Genomic DNA, 27,908 nt, shown 5'->3' with positions numbered 1-27,908 from the left:
AACTTATTGTGAATTATAACTTATCTTTATGGACAGGAAATCAAATGTATTGTAAGCTACGTTTTTGTACAGTTTAGCTTACTGGTATAAAAATGTGGCTTATATTTGTATGCATCGTGACAGGCCTTTATAGTAGACCTTGGCCTATCCTATTTCTGTAATTATTTCAGTAGCTGTCCATATACAGTAGGTTGTCCATGGGTCAGGGGAAGTGGAATGAGGCTATTTCTGTCTGGATTCCTTTTGAATGGATATCAATGATGCATTAGCGTACACAAAATGCACATCATATGAAATGGTGATTGATTGGAAGTTGTGTCATATGGGGGTGTCAGACCGTGTCATTAGAAAAAACTCGTCTCAGGTTCAATAATTGATTGGAAAAATACATCTGCTTTATATTTATTCGATCCATTAGCCTATAAAATATAGTTCTGACTAGGTGTTTGTTGAAAATAATATGCAATGGCAATTTTAATCAAATATGCCTAACCACCCTATCCGGTGCGCCTGTCCCAAACAGTGTGTTACCTTCAAAATTGTATTATAACTTAGATTGAAAAACTGGAGTGAAATCAAATGTCGCTACTGACAGTAGCCTAGCTATATGCTTATGGTATGCGGGAAATTACGTATATCGGAATTGTGTGGGGTATCCCGGCTTAAATTTCAAGTCCACGAATTTAGTTCAGCTGCTCACGTTCAACTGGAGCTTGACAAAGGAATAACGGGTCATTGAGAATACAGGCGGAGTCTGCTGAAAAACTCATTTTAGTATGTCTTCATTGGGCTGGGTGTGGTTTTTCAGTTACCGTGCCGTTAGCAGGAAATTAAGCTCTGGGCCACCACTTTGAGGCGATACAAAGAAAATAGGAAAATACGAGCAATTTGAAAAGTTTGAAATCAAAGTTTAACTGAACTTGACGGACGATTTTCAGATTGTGCACTTTATCTAATGGACACAAGTTTTTGTTGACTCCATTGTTGCTACCATCCAATTCCTGACATCAGTGACTAAGGACAGATAACTGCGAAAATGCCGAAGACGGTGAGTAGCCTTTATTCGTGTGTGGGACCAGCTTTAAAAAAAAATATGTTTACATAGAAATAAGACATTATATAAAACGCTATCTCTGGTCAAAATGTAGCTTTCCAACTTGTTGTCTTGTTTGGTCGTGAAAGATAATTTAGCCCATGACAGGCTATAAAGTAAAATGCTTGAATTGATATCCTATAATTCTTCGAAAGCATCTCTTTGGCAGATTTAACTCAGTTGGGCTACTGAATGTGTCTGACGTTGTATAGCCTATGTAGAGCCATATAGGTTCAGAAAAGGTTTAGTGCCCCTCAAATGAATGAAAAGTGTATTTTAAAGCATGTATTTCATATAGGGCAGGACGCTTTAGCCTATATTTTTTTCTCCAGCATCCCCTAAACTTGTTTTATTACCGATTACAAGGAATTGATACAATGTTGCCCAACGTTCTTTTTTGTTAGGCTACCCTAGGTTTGTGTCTATCCTATGAACCGTTATTTTGTGGCAAGCTATGCGCCATCGGCAATCCCCCGTTCCTTGGAACGTGATTGGCTTTTGAATGAACGTTCAAGAAGTTGAATAGACCAGCGTTGGGTTCATATCAACTCGATCCCTATTCATGAATAATTATGTCAGACATTTTAAATGTTATTCAAATGTAGTCTATAGACTACATTAACGCGTCACCGGGCCCAATTCATATCAATGTGGCCTATTAGTGTTGATTTTGTTTGCTGTAGGCCTACTGGAGGTTCCCATGGCCCATTCGATGACGTTGTGTTTGTCTTTGTGGTACCCCGTAGTACAATAGCTAGCCTATGCACTCTTGCAACAGTGGACTACCATGTTAGCCTGTCCTATAGGCCTGCTATTGAGTGATAGAGGTTAGATCACTTGCATTGTGCTCTATCAAAATATAGGCTATTCTAGGAGGTACAGTATCTAGAAATGTAGGTTCTTAAAGTTTGATCTAAAGTTTGATCTAGAATACCAGGCCTGTGTGATTTAGATATTTGCTATATTTATTAAATATTTTTTATTTGACCTTTATTTACCTAGGCAAGTCAGTTAAAATAACAAATTCTTATTTTCAATGACGCCTAGTTCGGGGGCAGAACGAAATATTTTTACCTCGTCACCTCCGAGATTCGATCTTGCAACCTTCCGGTTACTAATAGTCAAACGCTCTAACCACTAGGCTACCTGCCGCCCAATATAGAGCCCAGATCAGTTATGTTGATGTTAAATAGCATTGCATTTGTAATTTATTTGATTTCTACGTTATCTTAATCAAGTATTTACTACAAATTAGGAACAATGAATAAACCACTCTCTATAGCATCATATTTTAGGTCAGAACGTCAGACATGAGGATTTGAAAAATATGTTTTGCATAATAAGAATCAGTCACTGAGATCAAATGCACCCCAGGTAATGACAGTAAAATAATGTGCAGTATTGTGACATTTAGCTTTTAAGAATCAATTGTGAACTCATGAGAAGATTATAGTTGTATTTATTTTAATCTGTATTTATGTATTAACATGTCTTTTCACAGCAGTCATCCATGTGTCCCCCTACCATTAGTGCAGGCTTTGGCTGTGCTTCTTTTGGCAATTTTACAGCTTCCCAAGGAACTGTAATCTAGTGACTCGAGGTTTCTAAGATTGCGTCAGTTACTTTTTAGCCATTTCCTGGCCTGCAGTCTCTTGACGCTGCCACTGAAAGCCTTATTTGGTGTTTCACAGCACAGACTCCCCCTTCTCCGTCCTGCGTAACTGCATGGTCCTCAGCCAGTGTTTCAGCATTTAGGTTTTTAAGCACTTCTACAGGCCACCCCATGTCAGACACCAAATTGACTCCTGTCTCATTTCCCAGATAATGTCATAATACATATATTATGATATGCTATTTTACATCAATCAATTTTATTATATTCATAAGACCCTCTCATCACTAAAAAGGTACTTGCAGTCTGGTTAATTTTATTTCAGATGTACCTTTAGACTCTAGAACTCTACACATCACTAATAAATGTGTTATTCAGTGATGTTGCTTTCCTTCAGAACTACGATATTCTAATCAACAGCAATTTCTACTTACTACGGTCCAGTGAAGTGAAATACTATATTGGCATGAGTATAATTTTGTTAGTTGAAAAGCCTTAGTTCTTCACAAACAACAAATAACAGAACCAAGTGAAGTGGAAAGTCCAGTGGTATGTAAGAAGGGGATTAAGCAGCTCTGTAAACGCACATAGCAGAGCTGAGATTAACAATTTGTAATAAACTAAGCTACAGGTGGTAGAGTGTATGAAAGGCAGAAATAATGCGAACCTTTGGGGGCTTCAGCCCGTAAATGGAGGGTAACTGTGCGGCTGCTCTGAAACATCTCTCTGGCTGCAGAAAACCAACCAGTGAGTTGTCTTTTGTTGTTGTTTTGGTGTGTTTTTGAGTTGATTTAGATGAGGTTTGTTAAAAACAGAACTTTTTTTTTTTTTTTTTTTTTTACATAGGATCTCACCCTAGGTTAACATAAATCACTGCACTATTACTACGTTGGTAAGTGAACAGTAATGATTGTGATAACGACCTTATCAATTTGTACTGATAAGTGGTTGCTTTAAGGTGTTTGAATACAAAGGAGCTGGCATTATCTGCGATTCATGAACCTGATTTGAAAAAGGGCAAGTCATAGTACAGTGAGTTTAACTAACTTGAAACTAATATAAGACTCGCAAACACATTCAATCTGAAAAAAATATCAACATAATTGAAATTCTTGTATTGATTCTGAAAAACTGTCTATAGTGGAAGTTTATAACATTTTGGCTCTACGGAGAGTAGCATTAGCAGTTTGAGGCTAACCTCATTCTCAGAATTAAAGCCAGAGAGAGCTTTTAGTTCTACATTAGTGCCTGTGGCTCTAATCTTCCTGTTCATGATTTTGACCTAAAAACATACTATGAATACTTTTCTAATTGATTGTATTCCATTTGTGTATGCGAATATGTTTGTGAATGGTTAACATTCACCTCCAAAACAGATAAAAGTATGTGTGACCAACAATCTAACAACATAGTATAAGAATTATCCATCAGTTCCTGATTTCCACATATTTATGATTTTTAAATACCCTTCAAAGTGTATTTCAATCAGATGTCTTGAGGGGATGCAGTTGAAGGAGGTATTCCAAAATTTTGGAAAGAGAATTTGGAAAGTGGAAAATGTCACTTCATTTTTTCCTAGTGATTGGTGTTCCAGTTTATAATAATTTGCGTACTTTACTGAAATACAGTCTATAGCTAAGATTTGTTATAGCTTTGTTTGCTCCTCAGTATGACCCACCACCCTTTACAAGACAGAAAAAGCATTGAATGGTCCCAAGACAGAATGGAAACATTAACATTGGTGATTTTGTAGCACATACAGATTAAACATTATAGTCTTAAAGGAGGCCTGGGTAAAGGCCTTTGTAGACTGTACAATTTTAGCCGTCTTATGCCACGATTTTGCTGTCCCAGACAAAATTTCCACGTCGTGGGCAAATTCTTATGTCGGAAACAATTGTTCGGATGTCTTGGCTCGTTCAGTGTGGCATGGTCTAGGTCTGCCGATTAAGTATCACTACATGCGGTCGTAAACTTTTTGCCTTCATCGTGTAGTGTGGCTGGCGTTACGAGCCGATCCCGATGACTGACCTATAGTAACACCGCCAATATTGTATGTACACAATAATACGATTAGTGTAAATAGTCAGATTAATATAATAGTTAGATTTAAACGTTTACATGCTGTGCAAGAATAACGATTTCCCTAATGATCTTGTTTACATGATATATCTGAAATCAGGGTTGGGATGGGATTTTGATAAATAGTTTTTTTTTTAAATCTACCGCATTATTTTGGGGAAGCCTATTTATTTCTAAGATGCATACTTTCATTTTTTTCAAACTCACCTCACTCGCATAGAGAGAGTCTTGCGCTGCTGGCACATGCGCAGATCAAATACACCGCTGAAGCCTTGCAAGTCAATCGCAGAATGTGACGACAGAACTTAAGGAAATCAAACAATCTTTTTTTTTTTTACCTTTATTTAACTAGGCAAGTCAGTTAAGAACAAATTATTTTTTTCAATGATAGCCTAGGTTAACGACAGATTGCTTGGGGATTTAATTTTGTAACCTTCTGGTTACTAGTCCAACACTCTAACCACTAGGCTACCTGCCACCCCTAGGTTGATAGCCTTCCTCCAAGGTACTCGTCTATGTATTACATTTTGTTCATGTTTTGTGAGGAATCAGCCACAAAACTGTCCTTGGTCCTGTTACTGAGAGTGATGTTTTGCTGCTGTTCTAATAATAGTGTGTGAAAAGTGTTCTGAGCTCTAGCCATGTGATACACACCCTTACCAGGCAGAACTGCCCATTCGTAGTTCTTTTTTTCCTGTGTGAGATGAACTATTTTTACCCAGGAAAGGCACTTCTTAACAACCCTTGACTGGTAGCCAAGGACCTGTTGGCCTGAACTACACAATGAAATAATGTCTAATCAGTAGGCTATGTCATGTTAAGCAGTTCATTTGGTTGACTGGGAAAATAAAGTATAGTGTTTAGAGAAAATATAAAAGTGGTATGATTTAGGGCAGTGGTTCCCAACCTTTTTCAGTTACTGTACCAGCAACAACATTTTGGTCTGCCTGAAGTACCCCCTCATGTGCATTTTACCAGTAAGCCTATGGTCACGAGTCTTCTCAAGTACCTTCTGTAGATAGGCCAAGTACCCCCAGGGGTCCTAGTACCCCTGGTTGGGAACCATTGATTTAGGGGATTCATCAAAACAGTGATGCAAATAAATGTTTAACATGGTGACAGAGGCACAATGTGGGACTTACATGCAAATCTACTCTCAATGTCTTACTGGATCTTGTAAATTAGTGTCATTTAACAAATCTTAGTCACTGAAATTAGATTCAACTCACATTTGCGGTGTGGCTCAGTTCATAGTTAGGGTAAATCATAAAAGGAATAGCTATGGTGTTAAAGGCTTTGGGGTTTTGATCTACTTCGTTTTCGAGGTTGGTTCTGTTTGGGTGTGGCTTTCCCAGATTGGATGAGTTGCACCTGTTGCCTTGTTAAACATGTTTAAGTTTTTAGCGCTGCAGAGCCTATGTGCCAGTTGGCATGAGGCAAATCTAGTGGGTGTCCATGGTGGGTGTCCATGGTGGGTGTGTGTTAAGACTCGAGTTTGCTTGGCCAGCATTCAGTAGGTACCCCCATGGATGCCTTTCAGAATCCATTTTAAAACCCCACTTGGTTTCGATTTGTTTGTGAGTGATTCATTTGTTAGTTCCCTTTTCATGTTGAGCGATGATTTTTGGTTGGTTATTGGGGTTAACAAAATGGGGGCTCAGCCAGGAAGGATCATTGTTTCCTATGAGTATGGTAGTCACTCTAATCACCTCTGAAGTGTTACTGTGCCCAGATATTTGAGTTTTCAAAATACACTTTTGTTGTAGCGTTTGTCACTGACAACCACTCAAATGGGTTATAAAATTGGTGAAATCAGTGGAAAGTTGCATAAAAACTCACACTGTAAATAAAAAAAAATATGGACTTTTATTTGCAAGCATTTGTGGGGAACCCTACTTGGGAGGTACTGGATAAAATGTACAAAAGCGAATCTGCTCATCATTGCAAAGCATTATGTGACAGTGGCAACTGCCGATTCAAAAGCACTAGTCAAAGAGTTAATCACTACTGTTTTAGTGGAAGAGGAAATCCTCGTGGAGAGGGAGGATGATGAGAAGGGTCCTACGGATGGTGGAATACACCCCGTAGAGGTGCAACTGTGAGAGGTAGAACTAAAGGCAAGATTGAAGCAACAGAGATTAGAGTTCGAGCACACCATTCAGTTAGAACAGATAGAACTGGAGGCCACCAAAGCAGCACCAGAAGTGGATGCCCTCACAATCAAGTCAGGCCATGATCCTCCACCCTCAACAGAGTTTGATCTTGGTCGGCTTGTACCGCCTTTCAATGAAAAGGAGGTGGAAGTATATTCTACTATGAGTGGATTGCCACGTCGCTAGAATGGCTGCGCAATATCTGGTCCTCCTCTACAAAGTGTTTTTGTGGGAAAATCTCTGAAAGTGTACGGTGCTTTATCTCTTGATCAGAGTTCAGATTATGACACTGTTAAAGCTGCTATCTTTCTGGCTTATGAGTTGGTCCCAGAGGCATACAGACAACAGTTCAGTAAATTACGAAAGACATTAAAAAGCCATGTTGAATTCTCAAGGGAACCAGCATGTCTTTTTGATCGGTGGTGTTGTTCTCAAGAGGTCAAGGTCCTTCAAGAGTTAAAGGCACTCCTACTACTCAAGTAGTTCAAGAATTGCCTTCACGAAAGGGTTGCTACCTACATTTATGAGCACAAGGATCTCACTCTTGAGAAAGATGCAGTCCTTGCAGATGAGTTTGTGTTGACACATAAAACTACCTTCAGAAACAAAGTGCCCCGTTAGTTATCCCTACACAAAAAGCAATCTAGAGAAGTTTAAGGTTCAAGTATTTTCTGCAGTGCCCAAAGACAAGGCAGAAAACTTGTGCTTTGTATCCGCCAGTTTGTCATTACTGCCGTGAAAAAGGACACATTGTCTTTGTGTCCTAAGTTGAAACAGAAAAATGAGAGAGAAAAACTGTTTCTTCTTGTGGGATCACTCCAGCCCGTTAGGTCTCTGGCTGGGACTGGTTTATCGCCTAAACAAGGTTTTGGATTATATGTGTAACCAGTTGCTGAAGTGTCAGACAAGGACAAAACACCCTCGTCTTCTGCGAGACACTTGGGCAGTCCAACCTTTTATATTTGAAGGGTGTTTTGCCTTTGTCTGACACTTCAGCAACTTGTTACAGTGTGTTTGCTCAAGGCATGAAGATGGATTGCATGGAAGTTCCTTTGTATAATGTGGAACTCGAGTCTGGTCTTGTTACTGGTTCCGTTATCGTTGGAGTGAGGCCTAGCATACTGGTGAAGAGGGTCTCTTTCATTTTGGGCAACGATTTGGCTGGAGGGAAGGTTGTGCCAAAACCTGTTATTTATAAAGGAACCAAGAGTAGAGGAACCTGATGAGTTATCAGAAATGTACCCTAGAGTGTTCCCAGCATGCACGGTTATATGATTTATGTCAAACAAGATTGCCAAGAGCAAGTCTAGTGTTCAGGAGGATGTCAGTGATCCCACCATGTTTCATCTGTCTGAGACATTTATGTGTGATCCTGATTTCGCTATACCACCTGAGCTGACCTCTCCTTTGAAAACCCTAAAGTTGAGCAAGTTTGTAGGACCTCTGAAAGAGAGAGGGTCCATACAGTTGACACTTCGATGTCTAGGAAGCAGCTGATTGCTGAATATAGTAAAGATGTTTTCCTCTCTCCTTGTTTTGCTGAGATACGTCCAGAGGAGGAGTTTGATGAAGTTCGTGTGGGTTACTTTGACAGAGATGGTATTGTGATGAGAAAATGGCATTCCCACGTCACAACCGGGCAAGACGATTGGCTCAGTGTATTTCAAATTGTCGACGAGATACTGAGGTTGGCGATGGTAGTATGGCAGGCCATCTTGGGGTCAACAAGATGTATGACCGTATCTTGCGTAACTTCTTCTGATCTGAAACGGGATGTTGTGGCTTATTGTAAATCTTGTCACATTTGCCAGCGCACAGGCAAACCAAACCAAACTGTAAGCTGCAAAGGTGCCAGTTGCATCTTTGCAGCCTATTCCTGCTTTTGATTAACCTTCAGCAGGGTTCTGGTGGACTGTGTTGGTCCTTTGCCCAAAACAAAGAGTGGTCACCATTTTCTTCTAACCGTTATGTGTGCTGCCACTCGTTTCCCTGAGGCAATTCAAATGAGGAAAATCCTGAGAGGAAATTTACTACGGATATTGCGGGAGTTTCCCCTTGAAATCCGTAGTAAGGACAACTTTGTTGCCGATTTTGTTTTTCAAGGGTTAGCAGTCATAAGTTTGGTTTGTGTTTAGCCAGTGTGTATCCTGGCTTTTGTTTTGACTGCACGTTTTGCCGTATTGGAGATTATTTTTGTTTTGTTTGGGCTTGTCCCAAGGGGATGAGTACTAGTAAGGTACACAGATCGAGATTTTCCCTCTGTTCTCAAAACTTTTGAGTTTTAGGCAGCTATTATATATATATATATATATATATATATATATATATATATATATATATATATAAAAACGTGGTATTTGCTGCCAGTCTATTGTACAAGACAAAACAGGCACAAAAAAATGCTATTATATTTTTCATATTTTTAAATATATATATATATATATATATATATATTTACAAATATGAAAAATATAATAGCATTTTTTTGTGCCTGTTTTGTCTTGTACAATAGACTGGCAGCAAATACCACGTTTTTATTAGAGAAGGCGATTCATTAAAGTAGTGTCGCATTTAAGTTGATCTTGTTCTGAAATGGGAGTTTTTTTCTGTTGGTGGTGAGCAAACTTGTCCAACAAATACATGGTATATATTTGTTGTCTTAAGAGGGAAGATGTTATAGGCTTTGGGATTTCGACTTCGAGTTTGGTTCTGTTTGTGGCTTGCCCTGATTGGAATCATCCTTGTTGGTCAGGATGTGTTGCACCTCGTTAATCACCTGCTGGCACAGGTGATATTTAAAAGCTGCAGATCCAGTGTTCCTGTTGGCATGAGAGATGTTGGAAGAGCTAGACTGCTGTTTAACACTCCTGCTTTAAGTTTAATACAACACCTTTTATTTTGTCGCCATTTGGTTTGATTGACGTTTATTTTCACTCCCTAACCTAAGTTGGCGTGTGTTCTTTTCTTTTAGTTTATCAAGCAAATCTAGGGGAGCATCGATTGTGGGTGTATATTTAAGACCCTAGTCGAGGTTGATTGGTCAGCATTCAGTGGATACCTTTCAGAACCCATTTTAAACCTCCACCTGGTTTTGTTTCGTTTGTCAGTGACTCATTTGTTAGTTACCTTTTTATGTTGAGCAACGATTTTTGGTTGGTTATTGGGAAATGTGACAATGGCAATAGACAGTTATTGGCCCTAACTTGTTTACAAACATAAGTTATCGGTATAGCCTGCAAGTGCACGTAAAGCTTAATTTCACTGGTAGAAGTTGCCGGAACATGGAAAAAGGAAATGAAACATTCAGCTAACCACTCCCTAGAAAACTGGGCCTTCATTTTGTGTGAAATAAAAAGTTGATTTATTAATCTCTCCCCTACAACATTAGGTAACACCTTTGAGATGTGTCCAGATCTTGTTTAGTCATACATTTTAAGAAAACAAGGAACTCAACTATGCACTGTTAAGTGGCATAGAATTTGTTTGAGAACCAACCATGTTAAATGTTTGTACTAATTACTTGTAGATGGCTGAATGTGTCTGGGTCATTTGTGAAGCCTAAATTAGGTTAATGTTCATAGTAATTAGCTCCTGCTCCTACAGGCCTCAGTCCAGTCACAGCTCTACTCTACAGCCCTCTACTCTGTGTGCCGCATCAGTCCAGCCACTCCAGTCTGCTCTGTGCTGCCGGTGATGACAGGAAGTGGCAGGGTGACAAGTGGACTAACCAGCAAATGGGGCCTGCTGACACAAAGGGGAAAGAACGCAGCCCTAATCAGCCACACAGCTGGGAAATAAAGCATGCCATTGTGGCTCAGCTCAGGCGTGGGCCTCAGCCCTGCTTAGTTATTCCCCCCCCCCACACATACACTCATGTCATCTCTGAGAGGACAGAACATGGAGCCATGTCAATATAGCTTTATTAATCACTCACAGCGTGAGATGGAAATATGTTTAGGGTGCACAGCAGGAGGAAGCTTGTATACCACGAGACAGGCAGCATACACTCATTTGTTGCATTCCTTTTATGGGCATATTCCATTTGTTTCTAATTCATACTGGCTGTAAAACTGCTGTGAGTGTTGGGCCATGATGTAGTGGTCTAAAGACTGAGGTATCCAGGATGGCTAGCTCATCAGGTTTTGTATGCCTGCTGTTATATAAATCATTCTAGAAATAAGGCTACTTTTCCTAATTCCACTTTTGTAATTACAAAAATGGCAGAACTTGCAATTACAAAATGATCACGTTATTATCGTGTCAATAGAACAGTCTAAGAGCAACTTTTTATCATTATTACGTATAGGCCTACAGTAAATGTCATATGAGGGCAAACAGTGCGATAGAGAGCTACAAGTCCTTTTTGCATGCACGTGTGTGTGGATGTTAAGAAATCAAAAAGAGAAATTGTGCTGGTGCAATCACTGAGCACACGTTAACTCTGAGAGAAAGGCAGGCAAGCAGCAATGTGATGCATTACAGGATGTAGTGTCAGTGAGCTCCATTTTGGGCGGGCCACCCTCGCTTTGCGAGGCCCAGCTACCAGAGGATGTGGTTACTTCCTGTAGTGAAGCAGCTCGGTAGAGAGAGAGAGTGAGCTAGGGGACAACATGTTCACTTAGCATGCTAAAACCCCCAAAGTATTTCTGCTACATTTAGAGCGATATACTCATCACTATTGGCCAGATGCAAAACTATTTAATTTGACACAGTATTAGTATAGTAACTGTAGGAAATTTTTATTTCTGTGTAAAATCTACTCCCATTAAATTCTGTTTAAAATGCTGTTAGTGTAGTTGACAAGTTTTATCGCATCATTAAGATAAAATATTTATTTCCCCTTTGGTTTCTGTGAAGCCAGTGTGCCTCTTATTCCAATATAAGCTAATAATACCTCATTGTGGCAGGAATTGGTGCACTGTCTCTCTCAGTGGGTTTCCTGCAATTGTTTTTTCCAGGGTTTGAGGCTGATCAATCATTTTAGTCTAGCACCTCCCCTTGTGCAATCATCTGTACCAGGCACGGAAAATGGCCTCTCTCCCACATTGTACATCTTTGAAACATTGTAATTGTCTGCCCCACCCTCCCCTCTCTAGTGAGTAAGGGAGTTGAAATTAACATGCATATTACGTCTCAAAGGAGTATACCCAAAGAGTATTTAATAGAGTAGTATGGACATGCAACAGCTCTCAAATAAAGACAAAAATGTTTCACACTGCTTTGAAAAAAGTAATGGTAGAGTGTTAGTCTCAGATATCCCAGACCTGGGAACAACGTAAGCTAGGCAATGACACTGGAGCTTTGGAACATTGCCGGAAGCAACCCAAAACTAGTTGACTGTCAGCCTAAATTGTTGTATTATGGCTTTTGCTTACCGCCTGATGAAAGCAGTATTTGGAACCTAACGTACTATGATGCCTTTGCTGCCTGCTCTTTGGTAATATGTTCAGTAGTTATCAGTTTACAAACCACTGACATTTTGGATGAAACATATCTGACAACCCACGTACGCACCATTTTTTTCTGAAAGTATGTGTGTCCACTCTGCTATAACCATAAATCTTTCATAAGATGTAGACAATTATAAATTGCACTGCCAAAATGTTTAATCAAATAGAGATTTTGCCAAGTTAGTGTGCTCATATGCCTGGCCCAAGTTGTCATGTAGGTGCACTCCTGCCCTGCTGTGAAACTCTACTGCCTCCGGTCATAGAATGAGGGTTCATTCTAATGCTTATGCGGCCTATTCCCCTTTGATCAATCCCCAAATTAAATTGTGCATATAAATGTACATACATGTGTATATTTATTAGCATAAATCATAAGTAAGTAACTCTAACAGTCTCTAATCAATGTAGTCTGATCCAACATGCTATTGATTCTCAATCTCTAATTCTCAGAGGCATCTAACTTGACAATCACATTTGTTGTAAATTAGGTACACCGACACATGTCACTTTTATTTTTATGGAATTCACTCGTTGTCAGTCACAGCGTACTAACTAATTTTGGTTTCTTCAACAGATTAGTGTGCGAGTTACCACGATGGATGCAGAGTTGGAGTTTGCCATCCAGCCCAACACAACGGGAAAGCAACTCTTCGACCAGGTAAGAACAATGCTTGCTCTGCTGAAACATGCTAATGGTTTTGCCTCCCCAGTGGCAAATTACATGTTCTTGTGGTGCTTTTCTTCTAATGCTAATCAGTGTAAATTGCAAGCTGGGGAATGGAAGCCCAGTTGTGGGACTGGAGTGAAGGGTTTATTTTTCTAGGAACTCTCACTCTCTTGCTGTTCTTCTCATTGAGTCAAGCTGTTCGCTATGGCATAGGCCCGAGAGCAAAACATTTTTGGGGGGCTCCTGAAGATTTTTATTATATATGTATTTATATCTACAGTACCAGTCAAAAGTTTGGACACACCTACTCATCCCAGGGGTTTTCTTTATGTTTACTATTTTCTACATTGTAGAATAATAGTGAAGACATCAAAACCATGAAATAACACATATGGGATCATGTAGTAACCAAAAAGTATGATTGGGAATCATACTTAGGCAGCCTGTTTTGCCACCTTAGTTGTGGGTAGTTGTCTGTGTTTGTGGCCAGTATAGCCCTAGTCAGCGTCACGTTCGTTTCTGTTGTTTCTTGTTTTGTTGGCGACATTCATAATAAAGAGAAATGTACGCTCACCAAGCTGCACCTTGGTCGGGTCATTTCCACCCTGATGACGATTGTGACAGAACTACCCACCACAAACGGACCAAGCAGCATGGTAAGGAGGACTGGATATGGGGGGACATCCTGAATGAGGAAGGATCCTGGACGTGGGAGGTGATCCTGGCGGGAAAGAATCGCCTGCCGTGGGAGCAGGTGAAAGCAGCGAGGAAGGCGGAGGCAGCGAGTAAAAGGGCCCAGGATTACACAGGGTCAAGGCTGGCACAAAAGACCGGGAGGCCACTCCAAAAAATGTTTTGGGAGGGGGCACACGAGGAGATTGGCTGAGTCAGGTTGGAGACCTGAGCTAACTCCTCGTGCTTACCTTAGGGAGCGTGGTACTGATCAGGCACCGCGTTATGCGGTGGAGCGCAAGGTGTCTCCAGTGCGCGTTCACAGCCCGGTGCGCTACATTCCAGCTCCCCGCATCGGCCAGGCTAGAGTGGGCATCCAGCCAGCGCACCGCCTTTGCCGGGTGAAGGTAACCATCCAGCCAGGACGGGTTGTGCAGATACTACGCTCGAGACCTCCAGTGCGCTTCCACGGCCCAGTGTATCCGGTGCCTACTCCAAGAACCAAGCCTCCAGTATGTCTCCCCAGCCTGGTGAGTCCTGTGCCTGCTCCCAGAAGCAGGCCTCTTGTATGTCTCCCCAGCCTGGTGAGTCCTGTGCCTGCTCCTAGAACCAGGCCTCCTGTATGTCTCCCCAGCCTGGTAAACCCTGTGGCAGTTCCACGCACCAGGCTGCCTATACGTCTCCTCTCTCCAGTGATGATCTATGGCACGAAACCTCCAGTGATGATCCATGGCCCGAAGCCTCCAGTGATGATCCACGGCACGAAGCCTCCAGTGATGATCCACAGCACGAAGCCTCCAGTGATGATCCACGGCACGAAGCCTCCAGTAATGATCCACGGCACGAAGCCTCCAGTGATGATCCACGGCACGAAGCCTCCAGTGATGATCCACGGCACGAAGCCTCCAGTGATGATCCATGGCACGAAGCCTCCAGTGATGATCCATGGCACGGAGCCTCCAGTGATGATCCATGGCACGTAGACTGCAATGAGGATCTATGGCATTAAGCCTCCAGAATTGATCCGCGGTCCGGAGCCTGCAGCGACGGTCTCCAGTCCGGAGCCTCCAGAGACGGTCTCCAGTCCGGAGCCTCCAGCGACGGCCTCCAGTCCGGAGCCTCCAACGACGGCCTCCAGTCCGGAGCCTCCAACGACGGCCTCCAGTCCGGAGCCTCCAGCGACGGCCTCCAGTCCGGAGCCTCCAGCGAGGGTCCCCAGTCCGGAGCCGCCAGCGAGGGTCCCCAGTCCGGGGCCTGCAGCGAGGGTCCCCAGTCCGGGGACTGCAACGAGGGTCCCCAGTCCAGAGGCGCCACCAAAGTGGGGGGAGCCAGAGGTGCGTCCCGCACCAGAGCCGCCACCGAAGTAGATGCCCACCCGGACCCTCCTCTATAGAGTCAGGTTTTGCGGCCGGAGTCCGCACCTTTGGGGGGAGGGTACTGTCACGCCCTGGCCATAGAGAGGCTTTTATTCTCTATTTTGGTTAGGCCAGGGTGTGACTAGGGTGGGCATTCTAGTTTCTTTATTTCTATGTTTTCTGTTTCTATGTTTTGGCCGGGCATGGTTCTCAATCAGGGACAGCTGTCTATCGTTGTCTCTGATTGGGAATCATACTTAGGCAGCCTGTTTTGCCACCTTAGTTGTGGGTAGTTGTCTGTGTTAGTGGCCAGTATAGCCCTAGTCAGCGTCACGTTCGTTTCTGTTGTTTCTTGTTTTGTTGGCGACATTCATAATAAAGAGAAATGTACGCTCACCACGCTGCACCTTGGTCCGGTCATTTCCACCCTGACGACGATCGTGACAGTTGTGTTGTGACAAGGTAGTGGTGGTATACAGAAGATATCCCTATTTGGTAAAAGACCAAATCCGTATTATGTCAAGAACAGCTCAAATAAGCAAAGAGAAATGACATGAATGTCATTCAATCCGGAAAATTTCAAGAACTTTGAAAGTTTCTTCAAATGCAGTCACAAAAACCTTCAAGCACTATGGTGAAACTGGCTCTCATGAGGACCACCACAGGAAAGGAAGACCCAGAGTTACCTCTGCTGCAGAGGATAAGTTCATTAGAGTTAACTGCACCTCAGATTGCAGACCAAATTTATGCTTCACAGAGTTCAAGTGACAGAAACATCTCAACATCAACTGTTCAGAGGAGACTGCGTGAATCAGGCCTTCATGGTTGAATTTCTGCAATAAGAAGAAGAGACTTGCTTGGGCCAAGAAACACGAGCAATGGACATTAGACCGGTGGAAATCTGTCCTTTTGTCTGATGAGTCCAAATTTGAGATTTTTGGACGCAGAGTAGGCGAACGGATGATCTCCGCATGTGAGGTTCCTACCATGAAGCATGGAGGAGGAGGTGAGATGGTGTGGGGGTGCTTTGCTGGTGACACTGTCTGTGATTTATTTAGAATTCAAGGCACACTTAACCAGCGTGGCTACCACAGCATTGTGCAGCAATACGCCATCCCATCTGGTTTGCGCTTAGTGGGACTATCATTTGTTTTTCAACAAGACAATGAACCAACACACCTCCAGGCTGTGTAAGGGCTAGTTGACCAAGAAGGAGAGTGATGGAGTGCTGCGTCAGATGACCTGGCCTCCACAATCACCTGATCTCAACCCAATTGAGATAGTGACCGCAGACTGAAGGAAAAGCAGCTAACAAGTGCTCAGCATATGTGGGACTTCCTTCAAGACTGTTGGAAAAGCATTCCAGGTGAATCTGGTTGAGAGAATGCCAAGAGTGTGCAACGTTGTCATCAAGGCAAAGGGTGGCTACTTTGAAGAATCTCAAATACAAAATATATTTAGATTTGTTTAACACATTTTTGGTTACTACATGATTCCATATGTGTTATTTCAAAGTTTTGATGTCTTCACTATTATTCTACAATGTAGAAAATAGTAAAAATAAAGAAAAACCCTTGAATGAGTAGGTGTTTCCGAACTTTTGACTGGTACTGTACATGATTTTAATGAAAAGCAGTAAACATACACATTTAATAACAGACTCATAAACACAATCAAGCAAAAGTTAAAATACACAGCATTGTTTCACATTTTGTAATAACCGACTCATAAACAGAATCATGCAATAGGCTGGCTTCACAGCTTCCTCCGGCGCTTCACAGCTTCCCAGGGAAACTGGACTTATTGTAGCCTCACGCGGAGGAAAGGGTAGTGGAGGAATGCGTTCACTTCTGCTGCAGTGTTCGCTGTAAAATATTACACGTTGTAGCGGTGCTTTGGATTTGCCATTAAACTCCCTACCCACCCTAAGCTAACCCATCTCAACTCAAGGGCGGCTCAATCAAATCAGATGACTGTGTAGAACTGGATGATTTGCAGGCAGTGGTAGTGTGTTTAAACACTGTATTCTATATGGGAACACCCCCACCAACTCCTCCCCAAGGCTGTTTACACAGCAGATGTGTCTCCTCCATGAGTGGTCATCAGTCCCTAGCCGTCTCAAGCTGTTCTACGATGCCTGTCTGTGTGAGGAGAGGAGAGAGGAGAGGTTGGTGCTTGGCAAGCCGTTTTGGTCCCACCAGTGTTAAAGTGGCTCTCTTAGACACAAACTTGTCATGGCTGTATGGCAGGCCAGCCTGGCCTAAGATTATGCTTGGCCTAAGTCTCTATCGTTTTAGCAGAGTCACTCCATCACCAATTGTATTTTGGCTGCTGTCCCTATCTCACGTAATGCTTATAATCACATATATTTTTTATTTGTTTCTATTACTTTTATTATTATGAATTTTTAAACTTAATGTGGACTTTGCTGTCCAGACATATCTGTGTCAGGACAGCCACAACCCCTCTAAGTGGAATTTGATGTAGTGGGAATTCTGGGCAGGGGACTGGATGACTCACTTCACAACCATTAGATAAGATTACAGAGTTTCCCCTCTATTTTTACTCAGGCAATCAGAAAGAGAGCTGTATGGGGCAACAATGCTGAAGCACTAAGTTTAATATGTGACTTAATTCTTATTTCAATCTGGTTATGATTGTCGTAATACATAAAACGGGTGCCTTTCACAAATTAGCATATTGGATCTAAAGCCTCTGTTTGTTTGTGTGTGTGAGAGAGAGATGATCTACTCGTATAACAAAAAAAGAGTACCAATGTCTAGGGTAAAACAAGAGTTAAGTTATGTTGAGAAAGTTTAAACTGCTCTTCTACATGTAGGTCCAAGCAATTACTCTTAGGAAATGGCTGCCAACTGTATTATTTTTGGCGTTAGGTTTAGCTTAGAAATGGTTATTTGATACAGTGTTAGTTTGAAACTGAAAATGAAATAAAAAATGTAAAAGATAAGTAGAATATCTATGCACTAAGCGAAGATGATTCTGTATTCATACTTCAGTAAAAGTGCTTTAATATAACTCTAAAGAAAGACTAAACTAAAGACTATTAGATCGTCATATTCTTTTCAATTAATGACTCAACCATCATGCACCAGTACCAACAGTAAATTAAAACCTGACATGAAACAAGAATGTTGCATAACACTGTTTCACAGACAATTTAACACAATTAACCCCTGTTGAGAGCTAGGTTACATTTAAAAAAATTGTGTGCCCTAAGGTTGTGAAGACAATCGGACTGCGGGAGGTGTGGTTCTTCGGACTGCAGTACCAGGATACAAAAGGTTTCTCAACCTGGCTCAAGCTTAATAAGAAGGTGAGTGCCTCCATTTGAACAAGGATATAGTGAACAAGGCTTCCATGCCACCATACACTCTTAAAAGTAAAGGTGCCTGGAAAAAACTTTTTGGGTTGCCACACCGGCGGAACATTTCCAGTTGAAAAAGGTTATTCAAGGAACCCCTGTGTAAAGGTCAAACCTGAACCTTTTTGGGAAGGGTTCAATTTTGAACCTTTTTGATAATATATTGTAGCGGTGGCAGCCTATCAGATTGGAGGCGTGGCTTATTGTAGGCGTTGCTTTCAGATAGTTATTTTTGGTCACCCGTTAGCGTAAATGTCATTCCTGTTCATGTTAAGTTTGTACACTGCAAATTAAAATGTTCCTTGAATATTTATGCATATTACATATTCTAATATAATATTAATAATATTAACATTGCTGATTACATACAGTAATAAAGTGGAAACTATTCCAACTTTTGGATTTGCATAGGCTCTTAAGGAACTCATACATCTGTGTTAGCCTCATTGAAGCTACAAAACTGTCAGCGTTCAACCTTAATCTTTTCTGTTGTATTGTCATCACATTAACAGGAATGACATTTACTCTAAAAAAAATCTTTTAAAAATCTTAAAGCCACACCCCTACTAAGCCACGCCTCCACTCCAGGGTTTATCCAGGAACCTGTTGCTACATTGAACCATAAAGGTTCCTCCAAGAACCCCTCACGTAACCGAAGGTGCAAATATGAACCATTGACTAGCAATCTTTGAGGAACTCCAGGGGTTCCTTTAGGATCTCTGGGTTTCCTCTAGTCACCACTAATTCTAAGAGTGTAGGTAAAAGAGAAACTGCTCCTGGTGCCTACACTCAGCTGTATGACCCCTGACCCTAGGTGACTGCCCAGGATGTGAGGAAGGAAAGCCCACTGCTGTTCAAGTTCCGCGGAAAGTTCTTCCCTGAGGACGTGTCAGAGGAGCTGATCCAGGAAGCCACCCAGAGGCTGTTCTTCTTGCAGGTGAAGGAGGGGATCCTCAACGATGACATTTACTGCCCCCCGGAGACTGCTGTGCTGCTGGCCTCCTACGCCGTGCAGGCCAAGTATGCTGACTACAACAAGGACATCCACTCGACAGGATACCTGTCCAGTGACAAACTGCTGCCTCAGAGGTAAGGCCTCCACCATCTCTAGAGTTTACATAACACCTTTTGATTGGACCTCCATACTCTCTTTACCGTAAACAGTCTATGATGGCATACAGTTTTTGATGGTGTCATGTTTTTATGATGTAATGTAATGTTCTCTTTGTGTTTTTAGAGTCCTGGACCAGCACAAGCTCAACAAGGAGCAGTGGGAGGAGAGGATCCAGGTGTGGCATGAGGAACACAAGGGCATGCTCAGGTAGTGAAACACACACACAGACACACACATTACTTACCCCTCCTAGCTCTGTTGTCCCTGGTCTAAAAAAAATCTGCATCTGTTGGTTTCAATTGAAAGTTCTATATCTCTCTTTACAGTACAACATACCACGTCATGTGGAAAATTGCTTTAGCTTCTCTCATAGAGTGAATGGATTTGCACTCAGAGCTTGAGTATGTGAAAGCATATGCTGTGATTTTGAAGCATCTTGACAATCAGCTCTTATTGAGAATTATTTTGGCAGCTACCTTGCTGGTAGTATTTTAATAACTTAACAGCTTGTGTTCCTTCTGTGCTTAATGACTTGATTTGTTATACCCACACAGAGAGGACTCAATGATGGAGTACCTGAAGATCGCTCAGGACCTGGAGATGTACGGTGTCAACTACTTCAGCATCAAGAACAAGAAAGGATCAGAGCTTTGGTTAGGAGTAGACGCCCTGGGACTCAACATTTACGAACAGAATGATAAGTGAGTGACTCATGTAGAAATGTACACAACAGGGGTACTCACACATATGGGACTGAAAGCTGTTATACATATGCCGTACAAACTCTGGTCCAATGGTTGTTTTATGATTGTGACGAAGTGTAAATAAGAACGCAAATATCACTGTGTTGATATCACATTTTTGCTTCAACAGGATGACACCCAAAATTGGATTCCCATGGAGTGAAATCAGGAATATTTCCTTCAATGACAAGAAGTTTGTCATCAAACCCATTGACAAGAAAGCACCAGTATGTACCACCAATGCCCTCTCTGTACTCATGGTTAAAGGAATACTGTGAGATTATGGCAGAGTCAGATGCGCCCAGAGTCAGATGAACTCGTGGATACTCATTTTATGTCTCTGTGTGCAGTATGAAGGAAGTTAGAGGAAGTTTAGCGAGCCAGTGCTAACTAGCGTTAGCGCAACAATGTGAAGTCTACAGATATGCTAGCATATGCAAAACTACATCTAACTTCCTTTCTACTGCATGCAGAGGCATACAAATGGTATCCATGAGTTCATCTAACTCTGGATAAGTTGAAAAATGAATCTTGCATCTGCTAAACTGTATAAACTTTGATTTGATAAAGTTATAAAGTATTTACTAGGGAGAGAAATTATTATTGTTGCCATCATTTATTTATTTATTTTTTTAAGATTACTGGTACTCACACATGCTTTCTTTCCTAGGACTTTGTATTCTATGCTCCACGACTGCGTATCAACAAGCGCATCCTGGCACTCTGCATGGGCAATCATGAGCTGTATATGCGTCGCCGCAAACCAGACACCATTGAGGTACAGCAGATGAAGGCCCAGGCCAGAGAGGAGAAGAACCACAAGAAGATGGAGAGGTCAGTGTCACCACCACCGCACTGTAGTTACTGCTTACAAGACTATTTCAAGACTTCAGACACCCGTGGTTACTCCAGCCTCTGTCTTTGTATCGTCCTTGTATCTGCCCAACAGTAATGCTCAAAAAGAAAGCTGAACATGAAGAGCATCAATTGATCATTTCTAACATTAAAATCACAGCAGTCTGTTGTGGGTGGAAAATGGTGGCCACTGGCCAGACATTATTACTTCTTCTTACTAAAGTCCCTCTAACTTCAGTAGCCATCAGAACATTGACAGATCTCTTTAGCTAATGTTTAGGTTGGCCTATTGTCTGATAAAGAAGGCTTGAAAATGTTAGGAAATTGTTCATGTTCCCTCCCTTCTATCTCCCTGTTTACTCTACGGCCTCTGTCCACCAGGGCACTGCTGGAGAACGAAAAGAAGAAGAGAGAACTTGCTGAAAAAGAAAAGGAAAAGATTGAAAAGGAGAAGGAGGAGCTTATAGAGAAACTGAAACAGATTGAGGAACAGACGAAAAAAGCTCAGCAAGGTTGGAAACCCCCTATTACTGTAGTATGAATAAATAATAGAAAACCTATTATCTTTACTCTTAAAGCTTAGAGTCTTCTACGAGAGTGATTGTTCATTGCTTATTATTGATTATTGTCTAAATACACCCAACACACTGTAAAGCACTGTAAGACCTAATGTAACCTTTATTCAAGGAAGTCAGTCTTGTTGAGAGAAATTACATTTTACAAGAGAGACTTAATGAAAGCTACAGTACATGTAGTCCATTCTGTCTATTATCATCATTACTGTGTGTTTGCAGAGTTGGAGGAACAGACGCGGAAGGCCCTGGAATTGGAGCATGAGAGGAAGCGTGCTCAGGAGGAGGCGGAGCGTCTGGAGAAGGAGCGCAGGATGGCTGAGGAGGCCAAGACTGCCCTGCTCCAGCAGTCTGAGAACCAGATGAAAAACCAGGAACACTTGGCGAGTTACCCACATATTACACACATTCATCAACAGCACACGCAGTGTCAGCACGTAGCATTGTGCTACAGAGTGATGAGCTACTGAGTAATGTGATGATTGTTAATTACTGTAGTTAATTTTTTGGAATAAAACAAATAAATTATTGTTTGTATTGTACAGAAACATGTATTATCATGATAGTTAATAGGCTAAGAAAGAAAGTGAAAATAACCTATTTTTCCCACAGGCCACGGAACTGGCTGAGCTAACCTCAAAGATCTCCCTACTGGAGGACGCCAAGCAGAAGAAGGAGGATGAGGCAACGCAGTGGCAACAGAAGGTGTGGTCTCAGCTACTGCTCTCCTCATTCACTCTGACCTCCCCCACCTTCTCAAATGGTTTAGTCCCATGTGTCATTAACTACATCCAATGTTGCAGTAATTCATCCATTAGAACAAAGTAACCATAGCTCTGATATGCTGTTCTAAGTTATAGCAGTTGGACACTCTTTGTTTTAAGAGACCATACTTCAGGCATGGACACAGTGGTAGCTTTTGTCAGCCGAGAGTACTTAGCATCTCTGAACAGAGTGCCAGTCGTAATTTGCAAAATGAGTGCAAAATGACGGCAGTCAGAGACGCCCACAGGCGGGTGGTCCTTAAAACACACCTTGCCGAACGAACTGCAAACGAACGGCAGATGAACGGCAGAATGACAATCGGTGCAGTGTGTGCACACAGCACCGAATGTGGATCTAGTGTTTGTCTCTGATCGTTCAGTGTGCTGTGTTTAAGGGACCACCCGCTGTAATCGTCTGACTGACCCAAAAAATCACACGATTCTACATCATGGATGGCACTCTGTTCAGAAGGTGCTAAATACAATCATCCAGTAAACGCTATTGGTGCGTCTGAGCCCTCTGGTGGAGGGAATTGCTCCATTGGAGGGGCCCCTCTTCTCTCCCACTGTGTGCATGGTGACTCATGCTGTGGGCCTGGCTGGAAGGGATGGTTTCTCTCTGTCTTTACACTAGGGAAATCCTGTTTGCCTGGGAGGATTTCTCTCACCCCATTGTTATATTTTCCCTATTTTCACATTTCAAAGAATGCAAATCTAAATGGCAGGCCCCAAATGTTGTGTGATTGTGCTGTCTAGATCAACCCCCCCTCCCCCCCCCCATTTTAATCTGAAAGATTTATGAGCTGATTGGTGCACCGTACTGTCACACAGAACATTAATGTATATTTTGGACTGTATAATCTTATAGAGGTCATTATAGAGGTATAGATACACTACATGACCAAAAGTATGTGGACGTCTGCTCGTTGAACATCTCATTCCAAGATCATGGGCATTAATATGTAGTTGGTCCTCCATTTGCTGCTATAACAGCCTCCACTCTTCTGGGAAGGCTTTCCACTAGATGTTGGAACATTGCTGCGGGGACTTGCTTCCATTCAGCCACAAGAGCATTAGTGAGGTTGGGCACTGATGTTGGGCGATTAGGCCTGGCTCACAGTCGGCGTTCCAATTCATCCAAAAGGTGTTCGATGGGGTTGAGGTCAGGGCTCTGTGCAAGCCAGTCAAGTTCTTCCACACCGATCTCAACAAACCATATCTGTATGAACCTCGCTTTGTGCATGGGGGTATTGTCATGCTGAAACAGGAAAGGGCCTTCCCCAAACTGTTGCCATAAAGTTGGAAGCACAGAATCGTCTAGAATGTCATTGTATGCTGTAGCGTTAAGATTTCCCTTCACTGGAACTAAGGGTTCTAGCCCAAACCATGAAAAACAGCCCCAGACCATTATTCCTCCTCCACCAAACTTTACAGTTGGTACTATGTATTGGGGCAGGTAGCGTTCTCATGGCATCCGCCAAACCCAGATTTGTCCGTCTGACTGCCAGATGGTGAAGTGATTCATCACACTCCAGCCAACGCTTGGCATTGCGCATAGTGATCTTAGGCTTGTGTGCGGCTGCTCGGCCATGGAAACCTATTTCATTAAGCTCCCGAAGAACAGTTCTTGAGCTGACGTTGCTTCCAGGGGCAGTTTGGAACTCGGTAGTGAGTGTTCTAATCGAGGACAGACGATTTTTACACGCAACACGCTTCAGCCCTCGGAGGTCCCGTTCTGTGAGCTTGTGTGGCCTACCACTTAGCGGCTGAGCCGTTGTTGCTCCTAGACGTTTCCACTTCACAATAACAGCACTTACAGTTGACCGGGGCAGCACTAGCAGGGCAGAAATTTAACAAACTGACTTATTGGAAAGGTGGCATCCTATGACGGTGCCACGTTGAAAGTCACTGAACTACTCAGTAAGGCCATTCTGCTGCCAATGTTTGTCTGTGGAGATTGCATGGCTGTGTGCTCAATTTTATACACCTGTCAGCAACAGGTGCAGCTGAAATAACCGAATCCACTAATTTGAAGGGGTGTCCACATACTTCTTTATATATAGTTTATTCCTTCTGCTGGGGGAAACAGAACCAGACAGGTGAAACACTGGCCAATACTGTGCTATGGTGAAACAAAATCCTTTATGGATATTATACTGAACTCGGCTAAACCCGATAGCTGACACTGTAGTTCACCTGAAGTTCACCCGTTTATATGTATCACATAACCTATTGATATTCCTTCTCCTGAATCAGTTCATACCATGAGTCATTAACATGAGTGGCTGCCCCCCTTAGGCCTGCATGGTGCAGGAGGACCTGGAGAAGACCAAAGAGGAGCTGAAGAGCAAAATCATGGCGTCCCACATACAGGAGCCTATGCAGGCCGAGAACGAGCATGACGAGAACGACGAGACCAGCGACCAGGCCAGCGCCGAGTTCACAGGCGGTATCTCCTACAAAGACCGCAGCGAGGAGGAGCGCATGACGGAAGCCGAGAAGAACGAGCGTGTACAGCAACACCTGCAGGTGAGTGACCGACTGTGGCTGCTGCCCACATCAAATCCCCCCCAGCACTGGAGACAGATGTTTATAGGGGTTGTATCACTGTTTATAATAGTGTAGAGATAACAAGAATGAGGCTTAGAAATGTATCCTGTTATGCCTGTGTTGTTGTGTGTGCCTTAGTGAGACTTGGCCGTAATGTTATGTTTCCTCTACCAGGCTTTGAGCTCGGAGTTGGCCATCGCTCGGGATGAGACCAAGAAAACCGCAAATGACATCATCCACGCAGATAACGTGAAAGCGGGACGGGACAAGTACAAGACCCTCCGGCAGATTCGGTCGGGCAACACCAAGCAGCGTATAGACGAGTTTGAGTGCATGTGATACATCTGGTTTGCAACTGCTATAGGCCCCACAGCGGTGCCATACTTGGTCCATTCATTCTAGACTGCAGACACCGCCTTACACAAGCTACAGTGCCTTCTACCCAAACAAGACCAGTATACATATCAAAGAGCAAAAAAAAAGTACAGCACAATGTATTTGAATAATGGTGCACAAATTACATTACAAGTAATGAAATAAGTGCATCAGTTAATAAGGGAGATATTTAATAGAACAGTTTAAAGTGAATAAGATTTGATCAATTTTATTATAGATGGAGGATGTTTTATTGATTATCCTTTACAATTAATTTTTAATTGATTCATTCCTCACACTGTTTTAAACTGAAAACGAACTAAACAACAACTCAATGCAGGACAGCTGCAATTTGAATTACATTATGGTTGGTCACTATTTGGGTGTCATTGTTTCAGAGCAGGTTTGTTTGTTTTGAGGTGGACTGTTAAGCATTTTCAGCAAATTAAGAGAACATCAAACTGTATTTAAATTAGCATTTTTTTATTCTAATTTTAAGCATTTAAATAGATGGTTGTCTTTCTAAGAGAAGGACATCTTTGTTTGGAAACCCTCAGCAGTATTGCTTTTATGTAAGATTTGATGAAGTCCATATGAAATAAGTGTTGGAATACCACATTTTCCTTTTTCAGAGAGAGACATACAGTACCTCTGAATGACTCTTTATAGACCAAGTGTATCTGCTATGACGTATAGCCATGCACACTAGTAGCTGCCATGATTAGGAGTTTCTTTTTGTATATCAATCTTTTGCTAAATCTTGTATTATATGGCATTTGAAGCAATATGATTCGAAGACCTGCCTTGAAAGATTTATTTTGTCATTTGGATTTTTTAATAAAACAAGTTATGTGTAAAAAGATGGATGTCTTACGGATTGTAAGTGTCCCTCTAGCCTTTTCTCAGTAAATTATATGAATGACTGGAAGCCACCAGCCAGAATTAAAACAAGGATGAATATTGTAATTCTTACAGTACTGGGCAGTGCCTTGTCATCTGCAGAATGTTTCAGCAGACCTTTGCTGCTTGAGTCTTCATTTCAACTGTCATTAAAAGTGGAAACTACACTGTTTTGTGTGTTCTGTTTTCCTGTTTCCCTTATCTTTGTTTGAGCTCAGAAACTGACTGGCCATAGGTAAGTTTGGGCAAATGCTGGATGGGCAGGTCCATCTTTAGCAAAGCGGGCATGTCTAAATTGGTGTTTTTAGCGCAAATTTACCGTTATTTAGCTAATAATGTGTGCCTCGATTAAAAATGGGCAGGTTTGTTAAAAGTGACTGGGACGATTTCTGGTCTAGTCCGTCTCCTTTCTGATCTCATATGAAATCCCTTGGAATAGGTGCAGTATCTTGCAAGGACACTAGAGGTCCTTGGTTGGCCAATGCATATATTTCAAACGCCTCAGAAAGTGGTTTATTTTCAGCACAATACGAAGGTGGGGTTTCAGAAATATCTTCTCTTGTTTGCATGTAGACTTCTTGAATATGTTAAACCCTGAAATCAAATCCGGTTTTAGTTAACAATTGGACGGATGACTTAACTTTGACGGTTCAGCTCAACGTAATGATTTTAGTAATTAACAAGCACTTCCGTTTCCCCCAGGAGTGGCCAAATATCTCCTGCACCTGAAGTATCAAACCAGAGTGCAGCGCAAAGAGATCCCTCTGGGCAAAAACGTACATATAATCAGTAACACTTGATATGAAGGGGGTATACATAACACATTTATGAAACGAGTCATACCACTTTTATGAGTGTTGTATCATTTATAACTTTCATAACACATTCATCATTCATAAGATGCTTTCAAAATAAAAGTTAACTCAAATGACATTGTATTAAACCTTTGTTTAAAGAACATTTTCATTTTTACCTTCACAGTACCCAACCTCCTGGCACACTATTAACACAACAGGTTGGGAGAAGCACATAGTAGCCCTTACAGCATAACCCTTGTAGCAGTGTATGTGTTAAATGCCCTGCGTGAGGCCACTATGGCGATAGGGAATGGCACAACCCTGGGTGTAGTATCTTTTAAAAACATGAAATAGCTGGGCTTCATTGAGCTTGCCTGGTGCAATGGAACCAAATGGATATTCCCAAAAGTGCAAACCCCACCCGCCCATCTGTCACAGCAAGCAGGCTCAAGCAAACACTCAAAGTATTTGAAAGATTTCAAATATCAATCAATCAATCAGTTTATTTGTCAAGTGTGCCTTACAGTGAAATGCTTACCAATAGTGGAAAAAAGGTATTAGGTGAACAATAGACAGGCTATATACAGTAGCGAGGCTATTAAAGTAGCGATGCTACATACAGACACCGGTTAGTCAGGCTGATTGAGGTAGTATGTACATGTAGATATGGTTAAAGTGACTATGCATATATGATGAACAGAGAGTAGCAGTAGCGTAAAAGAGGGGTTGGCCGGTGGTGGGTGGGACACAATGCAGATAGCCCGGTTAGCCA

At 42.0% G+C, this 27,908-nt stretch overlaps 1 protein-coding gene across 2 annotated transcripts; it reads left to right on the top strand.

The window, feature by feature from the left end:
• The first annotated feature begins 737 nt into the window (after positions 1-737).
• LOC120045091 (moesin) lies at positions 738-26,509 on the top strand. Of its 2 annotated transcripts, XM_038989960.1 has the most exons (13): positions 738-1,048; positions 12,965-13,048; positions 18,323-18,418; positions 19,281-19,555; positions 19,704-19,787; positions 20,135-20,281; positions 20,454-20,550; positions 20,994-21,157; positions 21,560-21,690; positions 21,973-22,133; positions 22,363-22,455; positions 24,813-25,043; positions 25,239-26,509. In XM_038989960.1, exons 1-13 carry the CDS (start codon positions 1,037-1,039, stop codon positions 25,401-25,403), a joined length of 1,740 nt encoding a protein of 579 aa, XP_038845888.1. In that variant the 5' UTR covers positions 738-1,036; the 3' UTR covers positions 25,404-26,509. The 2 variants fall into 2 exon arrangements, with proteins under 2 accessions (XP_038845888.1, XP_038845889.1); XM_038989961.1 differs by lacking the exons at positions 738-1,048; positions 18,323-18,418; positions 19,281-19,555 and having other exon boundaries at positions 12,990-13,048.
• The last annotated feature ends 1,399 nt before the right edge of the window (positions 26,510-27,908 follow it).

Source organism: Salvelinus namaycush, chromosome 3 (assembly GCF_016432855.1).
Source record: "Salvelinus namaycush isolate Seneca chromosome 3, SaNama_1.0, whole genome shotgun sequence".
In the NCBI taxonomy this organism is placed as follows: domain Eukaryota; kingdom Metazoa; phylum Chordata; class Actinopteri; order Salmoniformes; family Salmonidae; genus Salvelinus; species Salvelinus namaycush.
The sequence above is the reverse complement of the archived record's forward strand: the minus strand, read 5'-3'. Positions and strand labels throughout refer to the sequence as shown.